This window comes from Pelodiscus sinensis, chromosome 7, assembly GCF_052426305.1.
Source record: "Pelodiscus sinensis isolate ZL-2025 chromosome 7, ASM5242630v1, whole genome shotgun sequence".
Lineage (NCBI taxonomy): Eukaryota > Metazoa > Chordata > Testudines > Trionychidae > Pelodiscus > Pelodiscus sinensis.
Genome location: NC_143058.1, coordinates 4,377,825 through 4,399,808, shown reverse-complemented (window position 1 = coordinate 4,399,808; position 21,984 = coordinate 4,377,825). Strand labels below are relative to the sequence as shown.

General features: G+C 48.7%; 1 protein-coding gene across 3 annotated transcripts in view; it reads left to right on the top strand.

Moving 5' to 3' along the window:
• SMARCAL1 (SNF2 related chromatin remodeling annealing helicase 1) overlaps positions 1-21,984 on the top strand; it is a 63,108-nt gene that overhangs the window by 6,580 nt on the left and 34,544 nt on the right. For all 3 annotated transcript variants that reach the window (XM_075933022.2, XM_075933020.2, XM_075933021.2), the window contains exons 4-8: positions 2,025-2,285; positions 3,303-3,353; positions 9,900-10,083; positions 18,394-18,544; positions 20,290-20,448. In XM_075933022.2, coding sequence (XP_075789137.2) covers positions 2,025-2,285; positions 3,303-3,353; positions 9,900-10,083; positions 18,394-18,544; positions 20,290-20,448 — 806 coding nt within the window. The remainder of the gene's footprint in view (positions 1-2,024; positions 2,286-3,302; positions 3,354-9,899; positions 10,084-18,393; positions 18,545-20,289; positions 20,449-21,984) is intronic.

Genomic DNA, 21,984 nt, shown 5'->3' with positions numbered 1-21,984 from the left:
GCTTCTGAGGCTTTGCCAGAGCAAAGCCTCAGAAGTGCGGGGAACCGCCGCTGCTGCCGCTTGAGTCCCGGTGCCTGTGGTCTGCTGGGGACCGTCCCCAGCAGACCACAGGCACCGGGACTGAAGCCGCAGCCGCGGGGGGGTCCCGCGCCTCTGAGACTTTGCCAGAGCAAAGCCTCAGAGGCGCGGCACCCCGCTGCCGCTGCGGCTCTGCTCCCCGTGTCCCTGGTCTGCTGGGGGGGGGGCGCGGCTAGTGTGCCCCCCCCCCAGCAGACCAGGCTTTTGATTTGGACCCTGGAGCAGAGCAGCTGGGGCGCTGCGGATTGGTCCTGCAGCGCCCGCTCTGGGCACTACTGGACCAACCCGGCAGCACCCCAGCTGCTCTGCCCCAGGTCCTGATTCAGCCGCTGCTGGTCAGTTTCAGCAGTGGCTGAATCAGGATGTCTGGGACAGAGCAGTGCCTGGGGCGGAGCAACCCAGCAGCACCCCAGCTGCTCTGCCCCAGGCGTCCCCAAGTCAGCCGCTGCTGAAACTGACCAGCGCTGACTACAGGAAGCCCGAGGCAGAGTTGCTCTGCCCCAGGCTTCCTGGAATCAGCGCTGATCAGTTTCAGCAGCAGCTGACTTGGGGAAGCCTGGGGTTCTTAAGTTGAATCTGTATGTAAGTCAGAACTGGCGGTCAGTTTCAGCAGCGGCTGAATCTGGACGCCAGTTCCGACTTACATACAGATTCAACTTAAGAACAAACCTACAGTCCCTATCTTGTACGTAACCCGGGGACTGCCTGTATTTGTATCTTATAGCACACAAGCAGAGTCCTAGCCCTGCACACTCAGGGCACGTCTACACAGCAGGGCTAAACTCGAAATAAGCAACGCTCGTTGCGTAGTTTAAGTCGAAATGGCTTATTTCGCCTTTTTTGGCACTGTCTACATAGCAGTTGTTTCAAAATAGAGCACTCTTCCCCTGACTTCTCTTACTCCTCGTACAAGAGGCGTTACAGGAGTTGTAGAAAGAAGCCCGTTACTTCGAACTGATTTTGAAATAAAGGGCTTACTGTGTAGACGCGCACTACGTTATTTCGGAATCACTGATGTTATTCTGAAATAATGCAGCTGTGTACACACATCCTCACAGTCTGAATTGACAGCTTTTAAATAGTGTGTAATCTTTTTCTAAAAATGTCTTGTCAAATTATCCTGAAGCTTATGGTGGAAGTCACATAATGAAAAGCAGCTGCTGGCATCCATATCAGAAGACACTGTCCTGAGTGTTTCATACCCTGTTGTTAAATGAACTGTATCAACTTGAAATCTAGACTGTGTTTTAAAGAATGGTTCAAAAACTAGTGGCAGGGTCTATGCGTTCCCCTGCCAGTTTCAGTGGTTTTATAATTACGCTTTCTGATACTTTTTAAGTTTGTCTTTGGGACTTTCAAGAAAAAAATTAATCAACTAGGTGAAACAAAATGTAGACAAAGTGAACAAATAAAGAGCATTTCCTCATCCCCCTCTAATTTCTTTAAAGCAGCAGTGGGTCATAACTATATTCGACATAAAGAATCAGAAAAAAATGCAAGTTTCCATACAGACATTAATTGAAAGCCTTGCTTTTCACTTACTAAAGACGTCTTCTGAAATTCTCCTTTTTGGATGAAATTTCACATGCTAGGATTCCGTTTGGAGGTGGCTTTCTTTTTTAAGGCAAGCTGAATGAAAATCTGTTTGGAATTATTGGTGGGAGAAGGAGGGTGAAAAAGCTACTTTTCCAGCTTTCCAAAAATAAAACCTCCAAGCTTTTGTGGCTCGTCAGTAGCACCGAATGTTGGAGAAAGAAGCTGTACCACTGTCGTATAGCTCAACTCACACAGGAATGGCCCCTGAGTTTTCTAAGGTGTGTGTGTGTGGGGCGGGGAACCAATTCCTGCGCTTTCTGTCCCTTGGGAATTGAAGTTTTTGTGATCTGCCCAATTTTTCACGTACGCTGTCCCATAAAGCCATTCTTCGCCCCCCCCCCCCCCTCCAGTGGAAGCAGTGAAGCCGCTTTCCTCGGTGATTTTGGTGCCATTGGAAGAGATGGATACAGCTGGCCCAGCGGCGTGTTCTCAGTCTGGCAGCAGCAGTCCTAGCTTGAAATCCTTCTTGAAGATGTGCAGCGGTTGGCAGAAACCCTCTGCCCCCGTCAAGGGGAAATGTGTTCTGATCTCGCGCTCCCGCTTTGAGGTTGATATTGGGTACGCTGCAGAAATGATTGACGTTTTTAAACGGATGAATTCCAGGAATTACGGTGAGTCTGGTTTGAGTGCTGCATTAATGTAATGGGGGTGTAGGTGCTGGCTGCGTTCAGTAACACTTATAATGTGCTTTGGGATGGAAAGAGGACAGGTAGTCTATAAAAGCATATCTGCTTTGGGCAGGCTGAATGAGAGCTCTGCCTTAGGGAGGGCTTTGGTATCTGCTACAATAACGCTGGGAGACTAAAACATTGTGCCTACTGTTTTGCTCTGTGGCAGCATGAAGGACTCCTCGTTTTGTTCAAAGGTAATTTTCTAAAACCATATTTCAGTGCCAGGTGTGTTGAATTTGGCCAGTGGTGCCCAATTTCTGCTTCTCCCCACCTCATTTGTAGTTTTTGTTATCAAGAATGACAACAACTCCATGTGGAAATGTGCATGATCTTCCCAGACAACGAATGGAAGTCGGTGGAGGTCCCCGGCAGCCATATTATGTGTTTAGGAGACAGTCTTATAACACTCTTAGAACTCAGACCAACAATGGTAGTTAAATATCCTCCTCGCCCCCCACTCACTTTATAAACAGGCAAACTGAGGGACAAAGAGGTGAAGTGAACAGGCCAGTGACAGAACGTGGAACAGAACCACGGCCTGTTCACTCACAACCAGTGCCCGATTGGCTGCATCGTGCTGCCTACTTGTCGTGGGCCAGCTTTTGACTCGCATCTTCCGGTGAGTCAAAGGTATCTGCTGCCAGAACTGCAGGCCGAATTTGGTCCGAATGCGGGTACCCGTGAATGAGGCAGCTCTGCCACTAGCTATTGCCCTCTGAAAGTCCACTGGGGTCTAACGGCCTGTGCACTTTGCTGAGGCATAGTCTCCCTCCCTTAGTTGACAGGAAAGTTGTTTTTTTAAAGATGGCTGCCTGAGGTGGAGACGGTTGCAAAGCAGTTCGGGAATGAGTGACTCTTAAACACGCAGCAACCGCAGCATTCATGGGAGAGCCAGATGATGTTTTTAAACCTCCTTTCTGCCGACATTTGACTCTTTTACTGTTGTGACTGTTACAGACATGAAGACCAGAAAATGGAGTTTCCAGTTGGAGGACTACCCAAAGCTAAGTGAGAAGCTGCATTTTCCTATGGGGGTCTGGTCTCTTGGGAGGGTGACAAATTCTAATTCCATTGCTGGGGATGAACGTCTCCTGGGAGAGGGGATAGAAGTGGTGATGAACTCCCCTACGGGCTGACTCGTTGCTCTATCCAATTGATTTTTGTAGGGGTTTCAGAGATTCAGAAGCCTGATTGTAATAAGAACATAAGAGCGGCCATACTGGTCGGACCAAAGGTCCATCTAGCCAGTATCCTGTCTGCCGACAGTGGCCAGCACCAGAGGGAGGGATTGCAATGGGTAGTCCTCGTGTGATCCCTCCCGTCACCTGCCTCCCGAGAAATTAACATGTGAATATTAGTAATACTTACAGTGGCCTGTCAGAAACCCATTTGGGATTGGGGCCCCATTGAATTGGGTGTTGCACAAAGGGATACGAAGATGTGATCTGTGCAAGGGTGTAATTTCTATTGTTTTTAGTTCATATATTTGTAGTGTGTGTGAGTGTAACTGTGCGTGAATGAATTGCAGGGTGGGGCGGTCCTAGCATCGTTGTCTTTAGAACTAAGAAATGCAGGCAGTCCCCGGGTTACATGGATCTGACTTACATCGGATCCCTACTTACAAATGGGGTGAGGCAACCCCGCACTAGCTGCTTCCCCCCAGCAGACCAGGGAGACGCGAAGCTAGCGCCCCCCCCCAGCAGACCAGGGAGACGCGGAGCAGCTTTTCTCAGCAGACACCTCAGCTTGAGAATAAAGGACTGAGGGAAGTGAGCTCTGGAGAAATGTTTGGCTAGAGTTTCCCCTACAATATGTACCAGTTCCGACTTACATACAAATTCAACTTAAGAACAAACCTTCAGTCCCTATCTTGTACGTAACCCGGGGACTTCCTGTAGTTAAATAGCAGAGGGAGGAGGGGTTCCCTTTCTGTTTCCCCTTTCCCCAGATGTGTAGGCAAGATGGAATAAGGGCTGCTTGCCCTTCATGTCCATCTGTGGAATTCTGGGTCGCTAGGTCTGTCCAGGGTACGTCTCAGCAGTGAAGATAAACCCGCAGCAGGCCTGTGAGGCTGTTCCATTTCTCTGTAGTCTTCTGGGGTCAGGCTGAAGTCTGAGCTCCTGGGATCTCCCTCCCCCCCCCCCCCCCCCCAGTGTCCTAGAGCTGGGCTACTAGCCCAAGCCCAGAAGTCTCACAGCAGTGCAACAGCCCCACAGTCCGAGTAGGCTAGCACAGGCCAGCCATGGGTGTTGAGTTGCTGTGTAAAGATGCCGGTCGTGTCTTCTCCCCGGCCGGTCCCTCATTCCCCACCTTCCTCTTTTGTGTTGGCTTGTTCCGCTGCTGGCATATGGTCACTCCCGACTCATGGTGAGCAACGGATGCACATGCGTGAGTGCTCTGCCCATGCCCTGCAAATACCCCTTTGCAGGACGTAAGCACTAGGGAGAACCTCATGCTGGTGACTTGCACCTTCTGATCAAGGTCTGCTCAGTTTATCCGTGAACTGATGATTTTTCTAACTGCCAGCCTCAGACCCATAGTCTGGGTGCCGAGCGTCAGAGCGGTTTTGTTCAGCTTGATACCGTACGTCGCGAAATGAAGGCGCTGTGATCGGAACTCAGCCAACAGGCTTGTTGTTGATGTACAAGGCCGACTAGACTCCAGTTCACTCTCTAGGGATTATGTTGACAGATGGGCAAACGAGTCCCTGCTTGTTTCAATAAAGTGATCAGACAGGTCCTGCGGGTTTTCGTATTCCTCTGAAAAGTCCAAGTGCTAAGATGATGGGCACTTAAAAATATGTTAGTAAAAATATGTTGTAGCTGTAACCTTCCCTTCTGGACACAGATAGATGTGTAGATTCCTCTCCCTTTGCGCCCATGTATACTGATGGAAAAACTTCTGACCCACACAGCAGGGTGTAAACATGGATTTCTCTTGAAAGATGGATCTGCTTTGCAAATAGCTCGCTCCCAGCAGCGTGCTCTCAGCACGCCTGCTTCTCAGTTGTGTGTGTTTCGTTACCATCTGGGAAGTCCTTTGAAGATGAAAAGCCCCGCATTAGCACTCGGTGTTGCAGTTATTACTTCTCATTCCATTAGCCCTCCTCGTACTTCCCGAAATATAAGGCTGCATAGTTAGAGCAGGTTAAGCTTTAGAAAGAAATGGCAAGATGCCCTGGCATGGTGCTAGAGCACTCTTGTGCAGGATTGTACCGTCGTGGTCCAAAATCCTGCGGCTTAGTAGTGCACGCCGTTACTATGGGATAATAGGTACATATGCAATAATTGAATGCCTGTGTGCTAACGCACTCAGCACTAGAGTCATGCTAATAGCAATTAAGCTGGAAGCCTGGATGCTGGATGTACAGTAAAACTCCATTGGTCCGGCATCCAATGCTCTGGCACTCCTGATGGTCCAGCACCATTGGGAGCCCAGAACTGCTCGAGGCAGCTAGCCAATTGGAGCTGCTCTGCGCCCGGCTTCCCCGATTCAGCTGGGGGCAAAGCAGCTGGGGTGCTGCCAGGTTGGTCCCGTAGCGCTGCTCCTTGGGGCTGTGGGACCAACCCGGCAGCACCCCAGCTACTCTCGGGGATGCCTGGGGCAGAGCAGCTGGAGTGCTGCCGGGTTGGTCCTGCAGCGCCGAGGGTTGGCGTTACCGGACCAACCCGGCAGCACCCCAGCTACTCTGCTGCAGGCGTCCTGATTCAGCCGCTGCTGAAACTGACCAGCAGCAGCTGAATCGGGGACACCGGGGGCAGAGCCGGACCCCCTTCTGATAGTCCGGCATATCTGATAATCCGGCACCCCCTGGGTCCTAAAGATGCCGGACTATCAGAAGTTTACTGTAGTATTAAAGGAGAGGGTGCTTTATAGTGGTGAGGACACACAAGATTTTTAGGTGAGCAAGGCCTCATTCTGAAACTACCACCTAAAGGAGGGGAGGATGCAGTCACACAATGGAGGCTCCTGTTAACTGGGAGTTGAGGATACATGGCCTGGGCCTGTGCAAAGAGGCCTGACCTTGTCAGGTGACCAGCAGCTCCTGCTAGACGCTGAGTTTGCTCTGTCTGTTCAATCCGCTGGCTTCCTTGCGGGTTCGGGGCTTGCGCTGTCTTGGAAGAACCATTCAGCGTTTGGCAGGGCCACAAAGGGATAAAGGATCCTGTGGATGGTACTCTAGAAGCACGCTGGTGAGCGATTGGCAGCCCTTTTATAATGAACCTGTTGAGAAGCTCTGTCCCTCTTCACTTACCCTAGCAGAAAAAAAAATTGCTTTATGCCGGTGCTTTGTGTCCTGTGCTGATTTCCTCGTGTCAGGAACTGTTCCCAGGGGTTAATATCTGTTTGCCCGGTTACTCAGTCCTCTTGAGCTAAAAGGTCACGTCAGTAAAAAAATGACTCTGAGATGAATCACACTGGCTGCAGACGCATCCTAATGACTTTTCTAGCTTTTCCGCAGAGCTAGAGCGTCAGAATTATCGGGTAGCAATTATAGTAACTCAGTAAATAAGTTTGAGAGTATAATAATGGGCTTTTGCTGTGGTTTTGGAAGAGAGATTTCCTGCTATTGAGACTATTGAGTAAACGAGAGAGCTGAGGAAGTTTAGACCATCACACACACTCCAGCAAAAATCCTTTCAAATAAGGATTTTTTTTACGTATGTAGCTGGAATCCATCCAGCCTGCTCCCTCCACTGTCGCGAGAACTGAAATTAAAATGAAAAATCCACGGTCTTGAGGCATATTTGGGGCCCCCACAGTTGTAAGACATAAAATCAGCACGTACAGATTTAAATGTGAGTTGCGCCATATATGTGTACAGCTGGAATTGTTTCTGTTCCCTCCATTTCCTGTGTTAGTGGTTGAAAACTGAAGAGGTGCTTCCAGTAATAATGGGAGGTGGGCATGCATATGCACATGCTTGGTGTAGCGCAACGTGTAATAGGGATGTAAATTTAGATTAATAGGCTAATCGAATAGTCGATGCAAGTTGCATCGATAAGGGCACCTCCGCCTTTGAAGTGTAGCAACAGCCCCGAAGGCAAAAATGCTGCGGGAAGCATGGGGCCAGTGGGGGACTCAAGCAATCCCCCGCTGGCCCCGTGCTCCCTGCGGTGTTTCAAAGCAGCAGGACTGCATGGAGCCCGGAGTCCGCAGGGGAGTCCGCAACTGATCCCGGGCTCTACGTGGCGCTGCCCCTTTAAAACGCCATATGCAGCCCAGGCCAGCGGGGGACTCCTAGCTGTCGACTGCGTGTTAAGCATTTGCTTATCGGATAGTCGACTAGTCATTCACACCCCTAGTGGCGAGCTACTCCAGCCCCACGGTGAACCTTAATCCATCTGCTTCAGCCACTATGGGTGAAGTTTACCCGTTCAACCTTCACGTCCCTAATGTTTAGTGATAGTAATGGTTTCGTAGCAGCTAGAAATGCGGAACAGCTTCCCTAAAGATATGGTATGTCCGTGCATTAAAGAATATTTTTAAAAGTGCCGAGAGGTTGGTTGAACTAAACAAAGTCCCAGCAAGTTTTAAAAAATGTAAAACTGGCAAAATCTCTCTCCCGATTCTTTCCCAGAGTAGGTGGAACCCACCTACAGGGGGGATATGATAGAGGTCTATAAAATCATGAGTGCTGTGGAGAGAGCGGATAAAGAAAAGTTATTTATTAGTTCCCATAATAGAAGAACTAGAGGACACCAAATGAAATTAATGGGTAGCCGGTTTAAAACTAATAAAAGAAAGTTCTTCACACAGCGTGTAGTCAATCTGTGGAACTCCTTGCCAGAGGAGGCTGTGAAGGCTAGGACTATAACAGAGTTTAGAGAGAAGCTAGATAATTTCATGGAGATTAGGTCCATAAAAGGCTTTTAGCCAGGAGATAGAAATGGTGTCCCTGGTCTGTTTGTCAGAGGCTGGAGAGGGATGGCAGGAGACAAATTGCTTGATCATTGTCTTTGGTCCACCCTCTCCGGGGCACCTGGTGCTGGCCACTGTCGGCAGACAGGCTACTGGGCTAGATGGACCTTTGGTCTGACCCAGTACGGCCATTCTTATGTTCTTACATCGGCCCATTTTTTTAGCATTCCAAGCCCTATCTTATTTGAAGCAGGATTATTTTATTTGATAGCAGACCCTTACTATTCACAGGGTTGCTATTTGCTGTTCAATGTAATCACAGGCGTCTCTTGGCCTGGCGGGGGTCGGCTCCTGGCACCTGTGGTGAGTTCCCCGTGGCTCCTGGCCTCCGCAGGAAGCTGCAGAGAGCTCACTGGGTGGGCCAGGAGCAATGGCCAGTTTCACCCTTCACAGTGGTGCCAGGAACGTATCTACCGGGAACAGCGAAGGTTTCCTGTTTGTTTTTCTTTAACACTTGCTGCATTGTAGTCCCCAGTTAGTTAGCCATTGTGCTTGGTGCTGTACAAACACACGGCATGAAGACTGTTCCTGCCCCAGAGAGGTTCAGGTTGGGTGATGGAGGGCAGATGCAATCCAATGAGATGACACTTTTTTAATAGATGGACACCTTTACAAGGAAAGAGGTTTTAGGCTACGGGCATGAGCCTGTTGAGAGAACAGCTGTTCCAATCCATCTTGTTGGGATAATGGAAGAGGAGCTCTGCGGTGGTAGTCCCTGGTGCTCTGCTCTTCCGGAGTTGTAAGGCAGCATGAGATCAAAACCTTAGTTCTGCAGTGCCGAGGGGGACTCTACTAGGGTCTGGACAGCGGTGCGATTTTGGGATACTTCCGCTATCCCGAAATAGCTATTTAGCATCTTTTAAACAAGCCCGTAATTTTGAAATAGTGGGCTCACTATTCCGACGTCCTTGTAAACCTCATTCCAGGAGAAATAACAGCTAATTCGAGTTAGGGCTTTACTTCGAACTCCCGTTTCACTGCCGCGTGTATTCCAGGCTAGTCAATTTCCAAAAATGGTGACTGCCCGGGAACATGCTAATGAAGCACGGGAAATGTAAATCCCGCACGTCAACTGCAATTTCGTTTGCCCTCATTAGCCTCCCTAATTCGAACTAGGGGGCTAGTGTAGTCGTACCCTTAGTCTATAAGATGCCACAGGATTTCTCTTCGAAATAAGCTATTTCAAATTAAGCTTATTTTGAGCTACGGGTGCAGTGCAGATGCCCTCTTAGGCAGTAATAAAAATAATCATTTGAACAAGGTGCTGTAGGCTGCCTAGGGGGTAATCTGTGCCCTGGCTCTTAAAATAAATGATTAAACACTTCCTGTTCACGCTGGCCTGTGGACTTGTGCTAGCAGCCGTTGTTACGGGAAAACAGCGTCAAGCTGTTCTTGCAGAGCTGTGCTTGGCAATTGTATCTGCATGTGTGGGTAGCGAACGTCCCAGGGTGCGAAACCAAATTTAAGGATCAGAGATGGGCAACCCTTATTGGATCAGACAAAGCTTTTTCGAGCTGTTTCAAGACCAGCGTAATCTCAGAATGCTGGTGGGGTCAAAACGCCTCCCTGCCACGAGGGTGTATTCCATATGTCGTCCTCGTTCCTCTAACGGGCTGCTTCTTGTTCTTTCAGTGGAAGCTGTACGGAGACTTCCGTCCGTAGAGGTAGAGCCGCTGCCCAAGTCGGTCATACAAGTCTTTGCTCCTCTGCTTGACAAGCCTGCCTTGAGTGCCTCAGACACTCCCGAAGCCGACCTTTCAGCCGTGGACTCCAAAATTGTGCTGAGCCTTATGCCCTTTCAAAGAGAAGGCGTGAAGTAGGTCCCGTTGTCTTGCCATGAAAAGCTGGGCCTGGGCTATGGTTTGGCATTTCCTGTCAGTGTGATGGAAGGGAGTAGTCGACTACCTGAGAAGCCTAAGCTTATCGGGTAATAGAGTCAGCTGTGCTAGAGGCAGCAAAGTGTGTGTGTGGGGGAAACAGGAGTTAGTGCTTTGGGGAGCCAGCTTAAAAGGCAACAGTGTGGGAGGAAGGGAGGCTGCCACAAAGCCGCCTTTGCCCGCTGTGGGCCCAGGCTCGCCGTGGTCAGAGGCTGCTCGGACAGCAGCCCCTGTCCGTGGGGGGTTCCAGCAGGGAGCCCGCCCTTCCTCTCCCCTCCCCCTCTGCCCCGCAGACAGCGACTGCTGCTGTGAAGCAGCTCCCGTCCACAGCAGCCCGGACTGCCTGTGAGCATGGGCCTCCGTGGGCAGTGGCTTCTGGACCCGGTGCAGGTCGGGACTGAGCACGCCCAGCTCAGTCCCGGCTCGCGCCGGTCCAGGACTGCTGCAGCTCTGCATCTGAAATGTAATCGTAGCCAGGCAGCTCTTACACCATTTAAAAAGCAGAGCTGCAGCCGTCCCGGCTCTGTTCTGGCTCACGCCAGTCAGGGACCTTCCCTGCGGCGGCTCTGCAGTTTAAATGTAGTAGGAGCCAGGCTGCCTGCATGCCTAGCTCCCACTACATTTAAACTGCAGAGCTGCAGCGGGGGAAGCTTCTGGACTTGTGTGAGCCAGGACAGAGAGCCTTCCCTTATCAACAAATTGTGTAGTTGATACAAATTGTATCGACTACATGAGTAGTCAATTACCTGCCTCTTAACATCTGTGGGGGTCCCGTACCTCCCCCTCTCACTCTCCCCCAAAAGTCTCGTATCTACAGGAGTCTTTCGCACTGGTGCGTGTTTTCCGTCTTTCCCCGAGCCACGGTGCACGTGACGGCTGGCGTGCGGGGTGGGGGGTCCGGGCCCACCCTCTCTCCCGGACCCCAGCCCAGGGCCCTAAGGACAGGGTCGCGAGGCCTTGTCCCACCGGAGGGGCGAATGCCCTAAACACACCGGTGCGCCGGCTCCATGCCCTGCCCTGGGCTACTTTCTACCCCGCTGGTACCTTCCTTTGTTACCCTCCGTTTCCGTTTCCGTGCCCCGTTCTCCTCTGCCTCTTCCCTGCCCTCTCCCCCCCGGGTGCTTCCCCCTCCTGACCTTGAGGCCGGTTTTTAAAAGTCCCGTGTCGGCGTCCGGGGCGTCTGACGTCAGCGGCGGCGCACGCCACGCTCCTTGCAAGCCCCGCCTCCGGGCCATGCGCAAGCTGATGCCCCGCACCTGTCCCATCTCCGCCGCTCAGCTGAGCGGCGGGGGCGCTACACTGCCCGCATGTCGCTCCTGTGCTCTTGGCCGCCCCCAGGAGCGAGAGGGCGATCGCTGGGTCAGTGCGGGGCGGGCCCGCTTCTGCGGGGTAGACATGGCCCGCCCCATCACAACATCCTTAGTAGGACTGGTTTGCTTTTTGTTTTTTGTTGGTTCATAGAAAAAAAACATCAGAGATGGACTTGCATCCATATTTCCCCAAGGGCTAGGGGTATCGTGCTTTGGTTTGGACTCCGTTTGTCTTTGAATAGAAGGATAATGGCACCTGTCACACATGTCTGGCCAGTATATATCCAGAATTTCTCAGGATGACTGCAGAAGGAAATCACACTTTGCCACGGCACACTGTAGTGTGAAGTATTTCCAAGTCATGTAAATCTCTCCCTTTGGTACGTCTTTGATATGCCCCTCTGGACTGACTGTATGTACAGGTCTCGTTTGCTTTGTCTCATCAATCTAGCTTGTGCATTAGCTGACTTTCTTTACAAACGGCACGTGTAGGGGATCAAAACTGAGCCCAAGGAAGATTCAAAACAACTGATTGTGGAGGGAGCAACTTTTTTGATTTTTTTTCTTCTCATTTCTGGCCACTGTGATGAGACTCAAGCAACAAAATGTCACAGCTGCGGTTCTTAGCATAGGGCGATTAGGACTCTTTTGCTAGCTGCATGAAGGTAAAGTCTGGAAGACTAAGAGTGTTTAGTAGTATCATGGAAAGAGCAGATTCAAACATCTCTCAGGGTCTGAGTCAACCCCAGCAAAATCAAAGTCATTCAGAAGCAAGGTGGCAGTTTTTAACCCGTCTGTTTTGTCACCGTACTGTAGCAGCCTGGTGTCTGTGCAGCGAAAGATGATATATTTGTTGCTCAGTCTTATCAGTGACCCTCCCACCCCACACACAAAGCGTCTCTCCTACCATGTACAATCCAGTGGCCTAAGGACAAGTCTTCATCCTGACTTTTGGTTTGAGGTGTGATGCAGCAATGGAATAAAATGGTTTGGGGCCTAATAAGTAGGCAGCCCAGTAAAGAATTTGAAGAACAGCTAGCAAAAGACACAGACTACCAGCAAAACAATGTGCAAGGGCATTAGAAGCAGGCAGCCTGCCAAACCGTCTGTGGAGCCACTGGCTGAGCGAGGTGCTGAAGGAGCACTCGAGGAAGACAAGGCCACAGCGGAGGAGCTAAACGAATTCTCTGGCTGTTCGCCAAGCTAGTCAGAGGTGCAACCCCATGCTCTGGGTGTTGCTAAGCCTCTAAGGACCAGAAGCTGGAACTGGATGACAAGGGGATGGGTTACTTGATTAATCGCCCTGTGCTGTTAATTTCATCTGAAGAATCTGGAACTGGCTGCTGACCTATGACAAGATAGTGGGTTGGACTCACTTAGAACATACGAACAGCCAGACAGGGTCAGACCAAAGGTCCATCCAGACCAGTGTCCTGTCTGCCCACATGGCCAATGCCAGGTGCCCCAGAGGGAATGAACAGAACAGGGAATCATCCAGTGATCCCTCCCCTGTCACCTATTCCCAGCCTCTGACACACAAAGCCTAGGGACACCATCCCTGCCCATCCTGGTTAATAGCCACTGATGGACCTATCCTCCATGAATTTTAGTTCTTTTTTTAAACCCTGTTAAAGTCCTGATCTTCACCACATCCTCTGGCGAGGAGTTCCACAGGTTGGCTGTGCACTGAGTGAAGAAAAACTTCCTTTTGTTTGTTTTAAACCTGCTGCCTATTCATTTCATTTGGTGACCCCTAGTTCTTATATTGTGGGAAGAAGTAAATAACTTTTCGTTATTCAGTTTTTCCACACCAGTCATGATTTTATAGCCCTCTATCATATTTCCTCTTAGTCTCCTCTTTTCTAAGATGAAAAGTCCCAGTCTTTTTAATCTCTCTTCATATGGGACCCATTCCAAACCCCTCATCATTTGTGTTGTCCTTTTCTGAACCTTTTCCAATGCCAATACATCTTTTTTGAGATGAGGCGGCCACATCTGTAGGCAGTGTTCCAGATGTGGGCGTACCATGGATTTATATAGAGGCAATAAGATATTCTCTGTCTTACTCTCTATCTCTTTTTAAATGATTCCTAACATTTTGTTTGCTTTTTGACTGCTGCTACACATTGAGTGGATGATTTCAAAGAATTATCCACCATGACTCCAAGATCTTTTTCTCATAGTTATAGCTAAATTAGTTCCCATCATTTTGTATACATAGTGCGCATTACTTTACACTTATCAACATTACATTTCATTTGCCATTTTGTTGCCCAATCACTTTAGTTTGGGGAGATCTTTTTGAAGTTCTTCACATTCTGCTTTGGTCTTAACTATCTTGAGCAGTTTAGAATCATCTGCAAATGTTGCCACCTCACTATTTACCCCTTTCTCCAGATCATTTATAAATAGGTTGAATAGGATCAGTCCCCGTACTGACCCTTGGGGGACCCCACTAGTTACCTCTCTCCATTCTGAAAACTTACTATTTATTCCTACCTTTTGTTTCCTGTTTTTTAACCAGTTATCAGTCCATGAAAGGACCTTCCCACTTATCCCATGACAACTTACTTTACGTAAGAGCTTTTGGTGAGGGACCTTGTCAAAGGATTTCTGGAAATCTAAGTACACTATATCCACTGGATCCCCCTTGTCTACATGTTTGTTGACCCCCTCAAAGAACTCTAGCAGATTAGTAAGGCATGTTTTCCCTTTGCTGAAACCATGTTGATTTTCCCCCAACAAATTATGTTCATTTATTTGTCTGACAATTTTATTCTTTACTATAGTTTTAACTAATTTGCCCACTACTGCTGTTAACTTACTGGTCTGTAATTGCCAAGATCACCTCTAGAACCCTTTTTAAATATTGGCGTCACATTAGCTATCTTCCAGTAATTAGGTACGGAAGCTGATTTTAAGGATAGGTTACAAACGGCAGCAAATGGTTCTGCAATTTCACGTATAAATTCTTTCAGATGGGTGAATGCCATCTGGTCCTGTGAACTTGTTCCATGTTCTGCCATCCATCACTACTGAGGACAGCCTCTTTCCATCCACTTTGGAACCTCCCTTCATAGAATCCTAGGACTGGAAGGGACCTCGAGAGGTCATCGAGTCCAGCCCCCCGCCCTCAAGGTAGGACCAAGCTCCGTCTACACCATCCCTGACAGATGTCTATCTAACCTGTTCTTAAATATCTCCAGAGAGGGAGATTCCACCACCTCCCTTGGCAATTTATTCCAATATTTGACCACCCTGACAGTTAGGAATTTTTTCCTAATGTCCAATCTAAACCTCCCCTGCTGCACTTTAAGCCCATTACTCCTTGTCCTGTCCTCAGAAACCAAGAGGAACAAATTTTCTCCTTCCTCCTTGTGACACCCTTTTAGATATTTGAAAACCGCTGTCATGTCCCCCCTTAATCTTCTTTTTTCCAAACTAAACAAGCCCAGTTCATGAAGCCTGGCTTCATAGGTCATGTTCTCTAGACCTTTAATCAGGAAGATGAAGGCTGCTATCAAATCCCCCCTCACTCTTTTCTTTTGCAGACTAAATAAGCCCAAATCCCTCAGCCTCTCCTCATAGGTCATGTGCTCCAGCCCCATTATTATTTTGGTTGCCCTCCGCTGGACCCTCTCCAGCGCATCCACGTCCCTCTGTAACAGGAGGCCCAGAATTGGATGCAATACTCCAGATGTGATGCAATGCTCCAGATAGGTCCATCAATGGCTATTAGCCAGGATGAGTAGGGATGGTGTCCGTAGACTCTGTTTGGGAAGGTGACAGAGGATGGATTATTTGATGATTCCCTGCTCTGTTAATTCCCTCTGGGGGCATCTGGCATTGGCCACTGTCAGAAGACAGGACACTGGGCGAGGTGGTTCTTCGGTCTGCCTCAGTGTGACCATTCTTATGTACTCCACCAAAAGTGGTAGGAGTCTGACGCTGAGGCCTCTGAGACTGAAGACCATGGAGGAGCTGAAGTTCAGGGCGTTGAGCGCTTGGGGAGTGCCTAGGTGTGGAGAGGGAGCATGCCTGGACATCATTGCTGGCCTCACTCTACTGGAGGTTCCTGCCACTGCCTAGAAGGCAAGAATGTCACTGTAAGGTGCAGCAGGTCCTAAGTGGTTTCAAACACTTCCAATGCTGAAGGAAGTGGCAGCTGCTGGCTCCTTGGGACCGGTGAATGTAGGGGGCCCAAACTCAACTGCCTTGTCTGGACAGGAGCCAACTGTGGCCCACCAGGATCTCACTTTCTTCGATTTGGCTGGAAGTGACCGACAATCCAGCTTCTTTTTATTTTTTTTTCCTTGGGCACCAGCGACTGAGACCAGAGCTTGCTCTCCACCAGGCCTCGGAAGGTGCCGTGCTGGTGCTAAGCATCTCGGGACAAGTCTTTTCTCAGCACTGAACTTGATGATGGAGCCAGAGTGCTGTGTGCCAATGGGAGAATACTAGGAGCCAGGTCCCCTGGACGAAGGTCAGAATGGCGGCTGAGACAGGGTCAGGCCAGAGGGGTACAGGAGAGTGGTAAAAGGGAAGTATAGTAACCCTAGATTGAGTAAGTCTCTGTTCTCGGGGTAAACTAACAAAGGCCAATCCAGAACCAGCAGGAACTTTCCAGAACCAATTAGGGCAATTAAGCCACCTGGGGCCAATTAGCATGTTTCCAGAGTCAAGTGAATCAGACTAGTCAGATCACCTGGGGCCAATGAAGAATCAGTTTAGACCAGTTAAAAAGGGCTCCTTTTCAGTTAGTTCAGACTGTGCAAGGAGTTTGAGGAGAGAAGGAGCCGTGGAGAGACTTATTGTAAAGTTCTTATAGTCAGTGTTGTCTCAGTGCTTCCATATGTAGCCTGATTTAGGAAGGGTAATATTAGTTTGGGTTGTAGGCTCATCAGTTGAACTGATCAGAAGTTAATGAGGTTCTTGTCTTAGAATGAGGCTGCACAGAATATACAAAGGGCCCTTGGAGGATGACCGGATTTTCACACTGAGGGTGTGTCTATACTGCACTCTGAACTCGAAATAAGATATGCAATTTGTGCTCTGCAATTTGCATATCTTATTTAGATTTTATTTCAAATCAGGCTATTTCGAAATTTGGCGCGTCTACACGGTGCCAAAATTTGAAATAAAGTGCTATTTTGAGCCATTTCTTATCCCTCGTGCAATGAGGTTTACAGGGATAGCGAAATAGCGTGTCTGTTATTTCAAAAAAATATTTCGAAATAACAGGCGTGTTCCTTGGATGCGGGATAGCTATTTTGGGATACCTCTGGTATCCCGAAATAGCTGTGTAGTGTAGACATACCCAGAGACAAAATAGTATAAAACTGCATTAAAATATATGGATAGAGGTAGCAGTTCGAATGGTAAAATGAATTGGGGTTACAAATGCAGTATTGTTAGTCTAAGATCCACCTGGGAATATTTCTATATGTGGTGATTAATAGACTCACACCCATTCTTGATGACCTGGTGATAAGAGACAAAGGTGTGCTGAGATAGTTTAAAGTAGGCTTAAGTCAGAGGAAGTGGGTCTGGCCCACGAAAGCTCATCATCTAATAAACCATCTTGTTAGTCTTTAAAGTGCTACATTGTCCTGCATTTTGCTTCAGCTACCCCAGACTAACACGGCTACATCTCTATCACTTAGCTCAACAGTTAGCTTCAATAGCTCATAGCATTAGCCTCTGCACTTCCCACTTGAAAGCTGAGAAACCTGGCCCTGAACTAAGAGACTATTAGGAAGACACAGTTTAGAGACGAACCTCAACTCCTAACTTTTCCTGCTCTTCTTTTCCCTTTCCTGAACTTCTCGGAATAACTAAAAGCTCTGGGCACCCTGTTTTATATGCTTAGGTGCTTGGGTCCTCCTCCTGTGCCAAAATTTAACTTCCTCGCCCCCAAACTATTTGGGTACACTAATTCTATAGGCTGGACATACATGGCATATTTGTATGTATTGATGGTGCATGCATAGTAATGATGTTAAATGATTTTCACTTAGGTTGTTTCTATGCTATTTCTGTTCTTTTGGTGGTGTACTTGTTAAGTTTGAGGGTATTCTTGGAAATCTCCTATGCCATTAAAAGTTTCTTTATCTTGGCACCATCTGTCCAGGTGCAAGGTCCTAGATATATGCAAGCTGGCTTTGCTATCTGGATGAAAGTCCCAGATATATGCAAGCTAACTGTGCTATCTGGGCGAAAGTTTCCAGACAAAGATACTAACTTTCCCTTAGCTTAACATACAAGATATGGCCTGTAGGTCCCTTGCATTACAGCCACATTTCTTTACTATAAAGCTATAAGCTTACTGTAGCAAACCAAGTAAAACTGTCTGTTGTCCTGGAGATGGTCCATGCCACTGAGGGGGAGGCATCTTGGCAGGGCTGCGCAGGGAAGCTTGTGCTGCCGTTGTCTGCACTGTGCCGGCCGAGGTGCTAAGCAGACGGCTCCTGGCTGCTGGATTGTCAGGTTGCTGCTAATACAGGGGTGGATCTGGCTCCAGCCTGTGGAGGCCCTACTGCTCTCCTGCCCCCAGACCCTGATTGGCCTGGGAGTGGGGGAGCGTGCCAAGCCTTTTCCAGGGCATGGGTGCCTAGTGAGAAGTGGGGGCAAAGGAGCACCCCCACCCCCAGTCTAATCATGGTCTGGGGGTGGGGTAGCCCCGCCCCTCCCTGTTTAGGCCCCACCCTTCCAGGGTGGCCCTGGGCTACTTCTAAAATTTTTGAAGTGGCTCCTGAGCAAAAATGATTGCCCACCCTTGCGCTAATATGTACTTGAAAAATAAAACCAAAGGGCTGCCAACGAAGCCACCTGCTCTTCCCTCTCCTTCGGGAGCGAGCGTCTCTGACTTGGGAGAGGTGGTGCTAAACTTGGCTGAGAAGATGGGACCAGGCTTTACCCTTCTGCTTCACGTTCTTTCAGTTTTGCCATCTCCCGAGAAGGCCGTTTGCTTCTTGCGGATGACATGGGCTTGGGGAAGACGATCCAGGCGATCTGCATTGCAGCGTATTACCGAAAGGAGTGGCCGTTGCTGGTGGTAACCCCTTCGTCAGTGCGATTCACCTGGGCAGAGGTACTGCATGTTTAAGGAGCGCTTTTAAGGGCTCGCCTGTTTGGTTTTTCCTTTCTTTTTTTAAAATATGGATACTATGAAGGATGGCAAAATTGCCATCCAGTTAGAAAAATGGGAAAACCCAGGAAGGGATGAGGTTCCATTATCCCCTGCAATTGCAAGACACTGACCATAAGATAAATGCTTGCCTGAGCCTAATGGATGGTCCTCGTGCTGTATTCGAGGCAGGTTACAGATCTTCGACAAAAAGACCTTAAGGGGAAAAATTCCCCTGTAACCATGTCGTCGATTTAACCTTGTGCATGTGAACCAGGCTCACTGCACTTACGCATCTTAATTTCAATAATGCCCAGGACCCCAATGACATGTGAGCAATTACCCACTTCTTTTGAAACTTACCAAAGCGGGTTCTACCAACGTCTCCGCTGGTACAGAATTCCAGATGCTGAATTCTAGTCTGTGTTCTTCAGTTCCTGCTGAGCTCAGCAAACGTGACCAGTGGTTTTTTTTTCCAGGGCAAAATTCGGTCCATTAGCTTTAATTTACACAATCCTCATAATTCTTTGTTGTCCTTGTTAATCAGGACTCTGCTACCCGGCCCGAGTCAGGACCTAGAGATGGGCACTCTCCCGGATTGGCAATACACATAATAGAAAGAAAGCAGGACTGCAGGCCCTGTCCTCGGAGGAAAATGACTGTTAATTAAGCAGCCTGTGTGAGCAAGATGATTTTGAGGCCTGCTTTCCTTACCTGTGAACTGTTGATTAATGCTGGGAGAAAGTGAAGTGTAGAAGTGCTAATACGTTTCGTGCCTGACGGTGGCGGTCTTTTTTCAGCTCACTGTACTGAGGCCTGTAGACTAGTAAATTGGCTGGCTGGTGTTGTGAGGCAGGACCTTGGTACTACGTACAACAGTTCTCTTTCTCCGCTACCGTTGGTACAACAAAGCTCCGGGCACTCGGCAGACGCATTTAGATTTTTAGCTGAGTTGTGACAGGGAGTAAAGTGGCTTGCGTTTGGGATGAGGAAGGACAAGATGGCGGCAGCATCCTTCAGAGGCTGGTGGAGATCTGGGCCAGCACTCTAACAGGTAGCTCTTGATTTAGGATCTCTCCAGTTTTGGGTGCCCAGCTCGGAATGTCTTAGGTCCTGACTTTCAGAAGCGCTGAGCGTTTTCGCCTCTGGTCACGTTCTGGGTCGGCTCTTGTCTGCGTACTACCTGGTCATGTATCGACTTGGCATCTGGTTTTTGTTCTCTCCTCCTTTCCTGGAGGGGAGATGTGCATGCAGTGGAGTGTGGTGTTGTTGTAGATCTTCTCCCCCACCCCCTAATCCATGTAGCTATGTGTGTACGGTAGGAAGGCAAAGCCAGATAAATTCACCTTGCCCTTTGGGTGTTGTGATGGTCTTTAGTTCCTGGTCACGTCTCGTCACAGCTAGGGTCCATGCTGAGCAAGTAGCAAAGAGATAGCAGACTTGGGTCTTCCTATTAGGAGGAGTATAGTGGAGTGCCCAGCACGTGGGACTCCACTCCTGATGCTTGCTCTGCCAGTTATTCGCTGCATGGCCTTGAGCCAGTCACTTAAACATCATTAGACCCATTCTCCAGATGGGTAAAACTGAAGCACAGGCGGGTTCTTTCCACAATTGTGGTTGTGAGGCTCCATTATAGCTTTGGGGATCCTCCAAGGAAAGACGTGAGAGAGGTTTCAGCATCCTCGTAATCACTTGTTCTCCTTTCCCAGGCGTTTCATAGGTGGCTTCCCTCCCTGAACCCAGACAGCACCAATGTTGTGCTGACAGGTAAAGACAACCGGTCAGCAAAATTGATCAACATCATCAGTTTTGACCTCCTCAGCAAGATGGAGAAGCAGCTCAAAGACACTTTCCAAGTTGTCATTATTGTAAGTAGCATTCCTTTAAACGGCAGTAGGAGGCCTGGATAGGCTGGGTTCTCCTGGGTTGTTAAGAAGCATTTGTAGAGAGCAAACTTTGTAGAGACTGGATGCTCTGCCCAGCAAGTTACATAACTTTTACATTACTTTGTGTAGGGGGGCGGGAATGGCTTTATTCTCCCCCTCCCCCATTGTAATTGCATCATGGGCTTGAACATTCTGATCCCGGTTCTGTTAATGATTGGTAATGAATTCATTCAACCGTACATTGGCTCCCGGGCAGTCTCCAGCTATCACTAGTACCTGTAGATCTATATGGGAAGGGTGCCTGAAACCATCTCAAATATGCTTTGCTTCTCCTCTGCTCTGTACTCCTCCTCCTCCTCCTCCTCCTCGCCAACTCCTGACACCGTATGTCGTCCCTGCTGGGTGTGAGCCGCTCCCATTGACTTTCAGGGGAAGACAGATGTTTCCCGTGGCTGGAGAATCGAGTCCCAGAAATGCTCTGTTAGAAGGTCAATGGGATTGTGTTTTGCCCAAAGAATGCCACAGTGAATGTGTTCAATGAAGGGCCGGTGTTTATACAGTTTTGCCATTGGCTACATTCTCTACAAATCCAGTACACCAAAAAATTCTTGGAATAATGTCCAGAATCTTTTCTAATGTATCAAGATACAGTGTAGACAAAATCAAGGTTGGCGCCACGTGCTTCAGTGGGGCTGTTCCATTGCAGGCGTGGTGTTTTCTCTGCGTGTGTGTGTGATTTCTACGTTCTCTTTGCTTTCCGAATCTATAATCTATATTTTTTTTTAGATACAAAGGGATTAGGCATTATAGAAAATTCTTACATAGACTTCAATTCCATTCCTGTTAGTTAAAATAGGTCTCTAGTTATGTATCTGTTTGATGGGAACCTTTATCACTCTCATTGTTTCAAATCCAGCCTAGATTGGTAGCCACCAAAAGGCATTACGGTTTGATGGCCCTTTTTATCTTGTGTGAAGTGAGTTGAGCGTTCTCGGCCTGATTTCCAGTGAACAGATGTTTCTGTCCTATAAAGCACCATGATGGCAGTTGTTGGCAGTGTCAGCAGAGCGGATGAGAACAGACCAGCCTCTGGAGACTGAACTTTTCTCACCTTTGATTGATTTTTGCAAGGGTCCAGGCACAGAGAGCATATCAGGACGGAGGAAAGTCACAGCCACTTCTTGTTTGGGATTAAGGATCTCTGCATCTAGAGCAATCAGTCCACTGCCTTTAACCTGCGCTACAGTGACAGATGCACTATCCATGCCCAGGTGTATGCACATTCAAATCTTGTATGTGTCAAAATGGCCCCGTGGAGTGGTTAGCCTCCTTACTTTTTTCTTCCAGTCGTCGTCTTCTGCCTGGTGTCGTAATAACTTTACCTTCTTGCTAACCAGGAAGGAGAAAGCTGTGTGTTGGAATCTAAGTGGTGTATCCTCCTTTCTCCGGGTGGCTGCTTGCTCAGCCAAGCACAGCAAGATGAGCAAGAACGTACCCTTGGACGGTGCCAATTTCCTT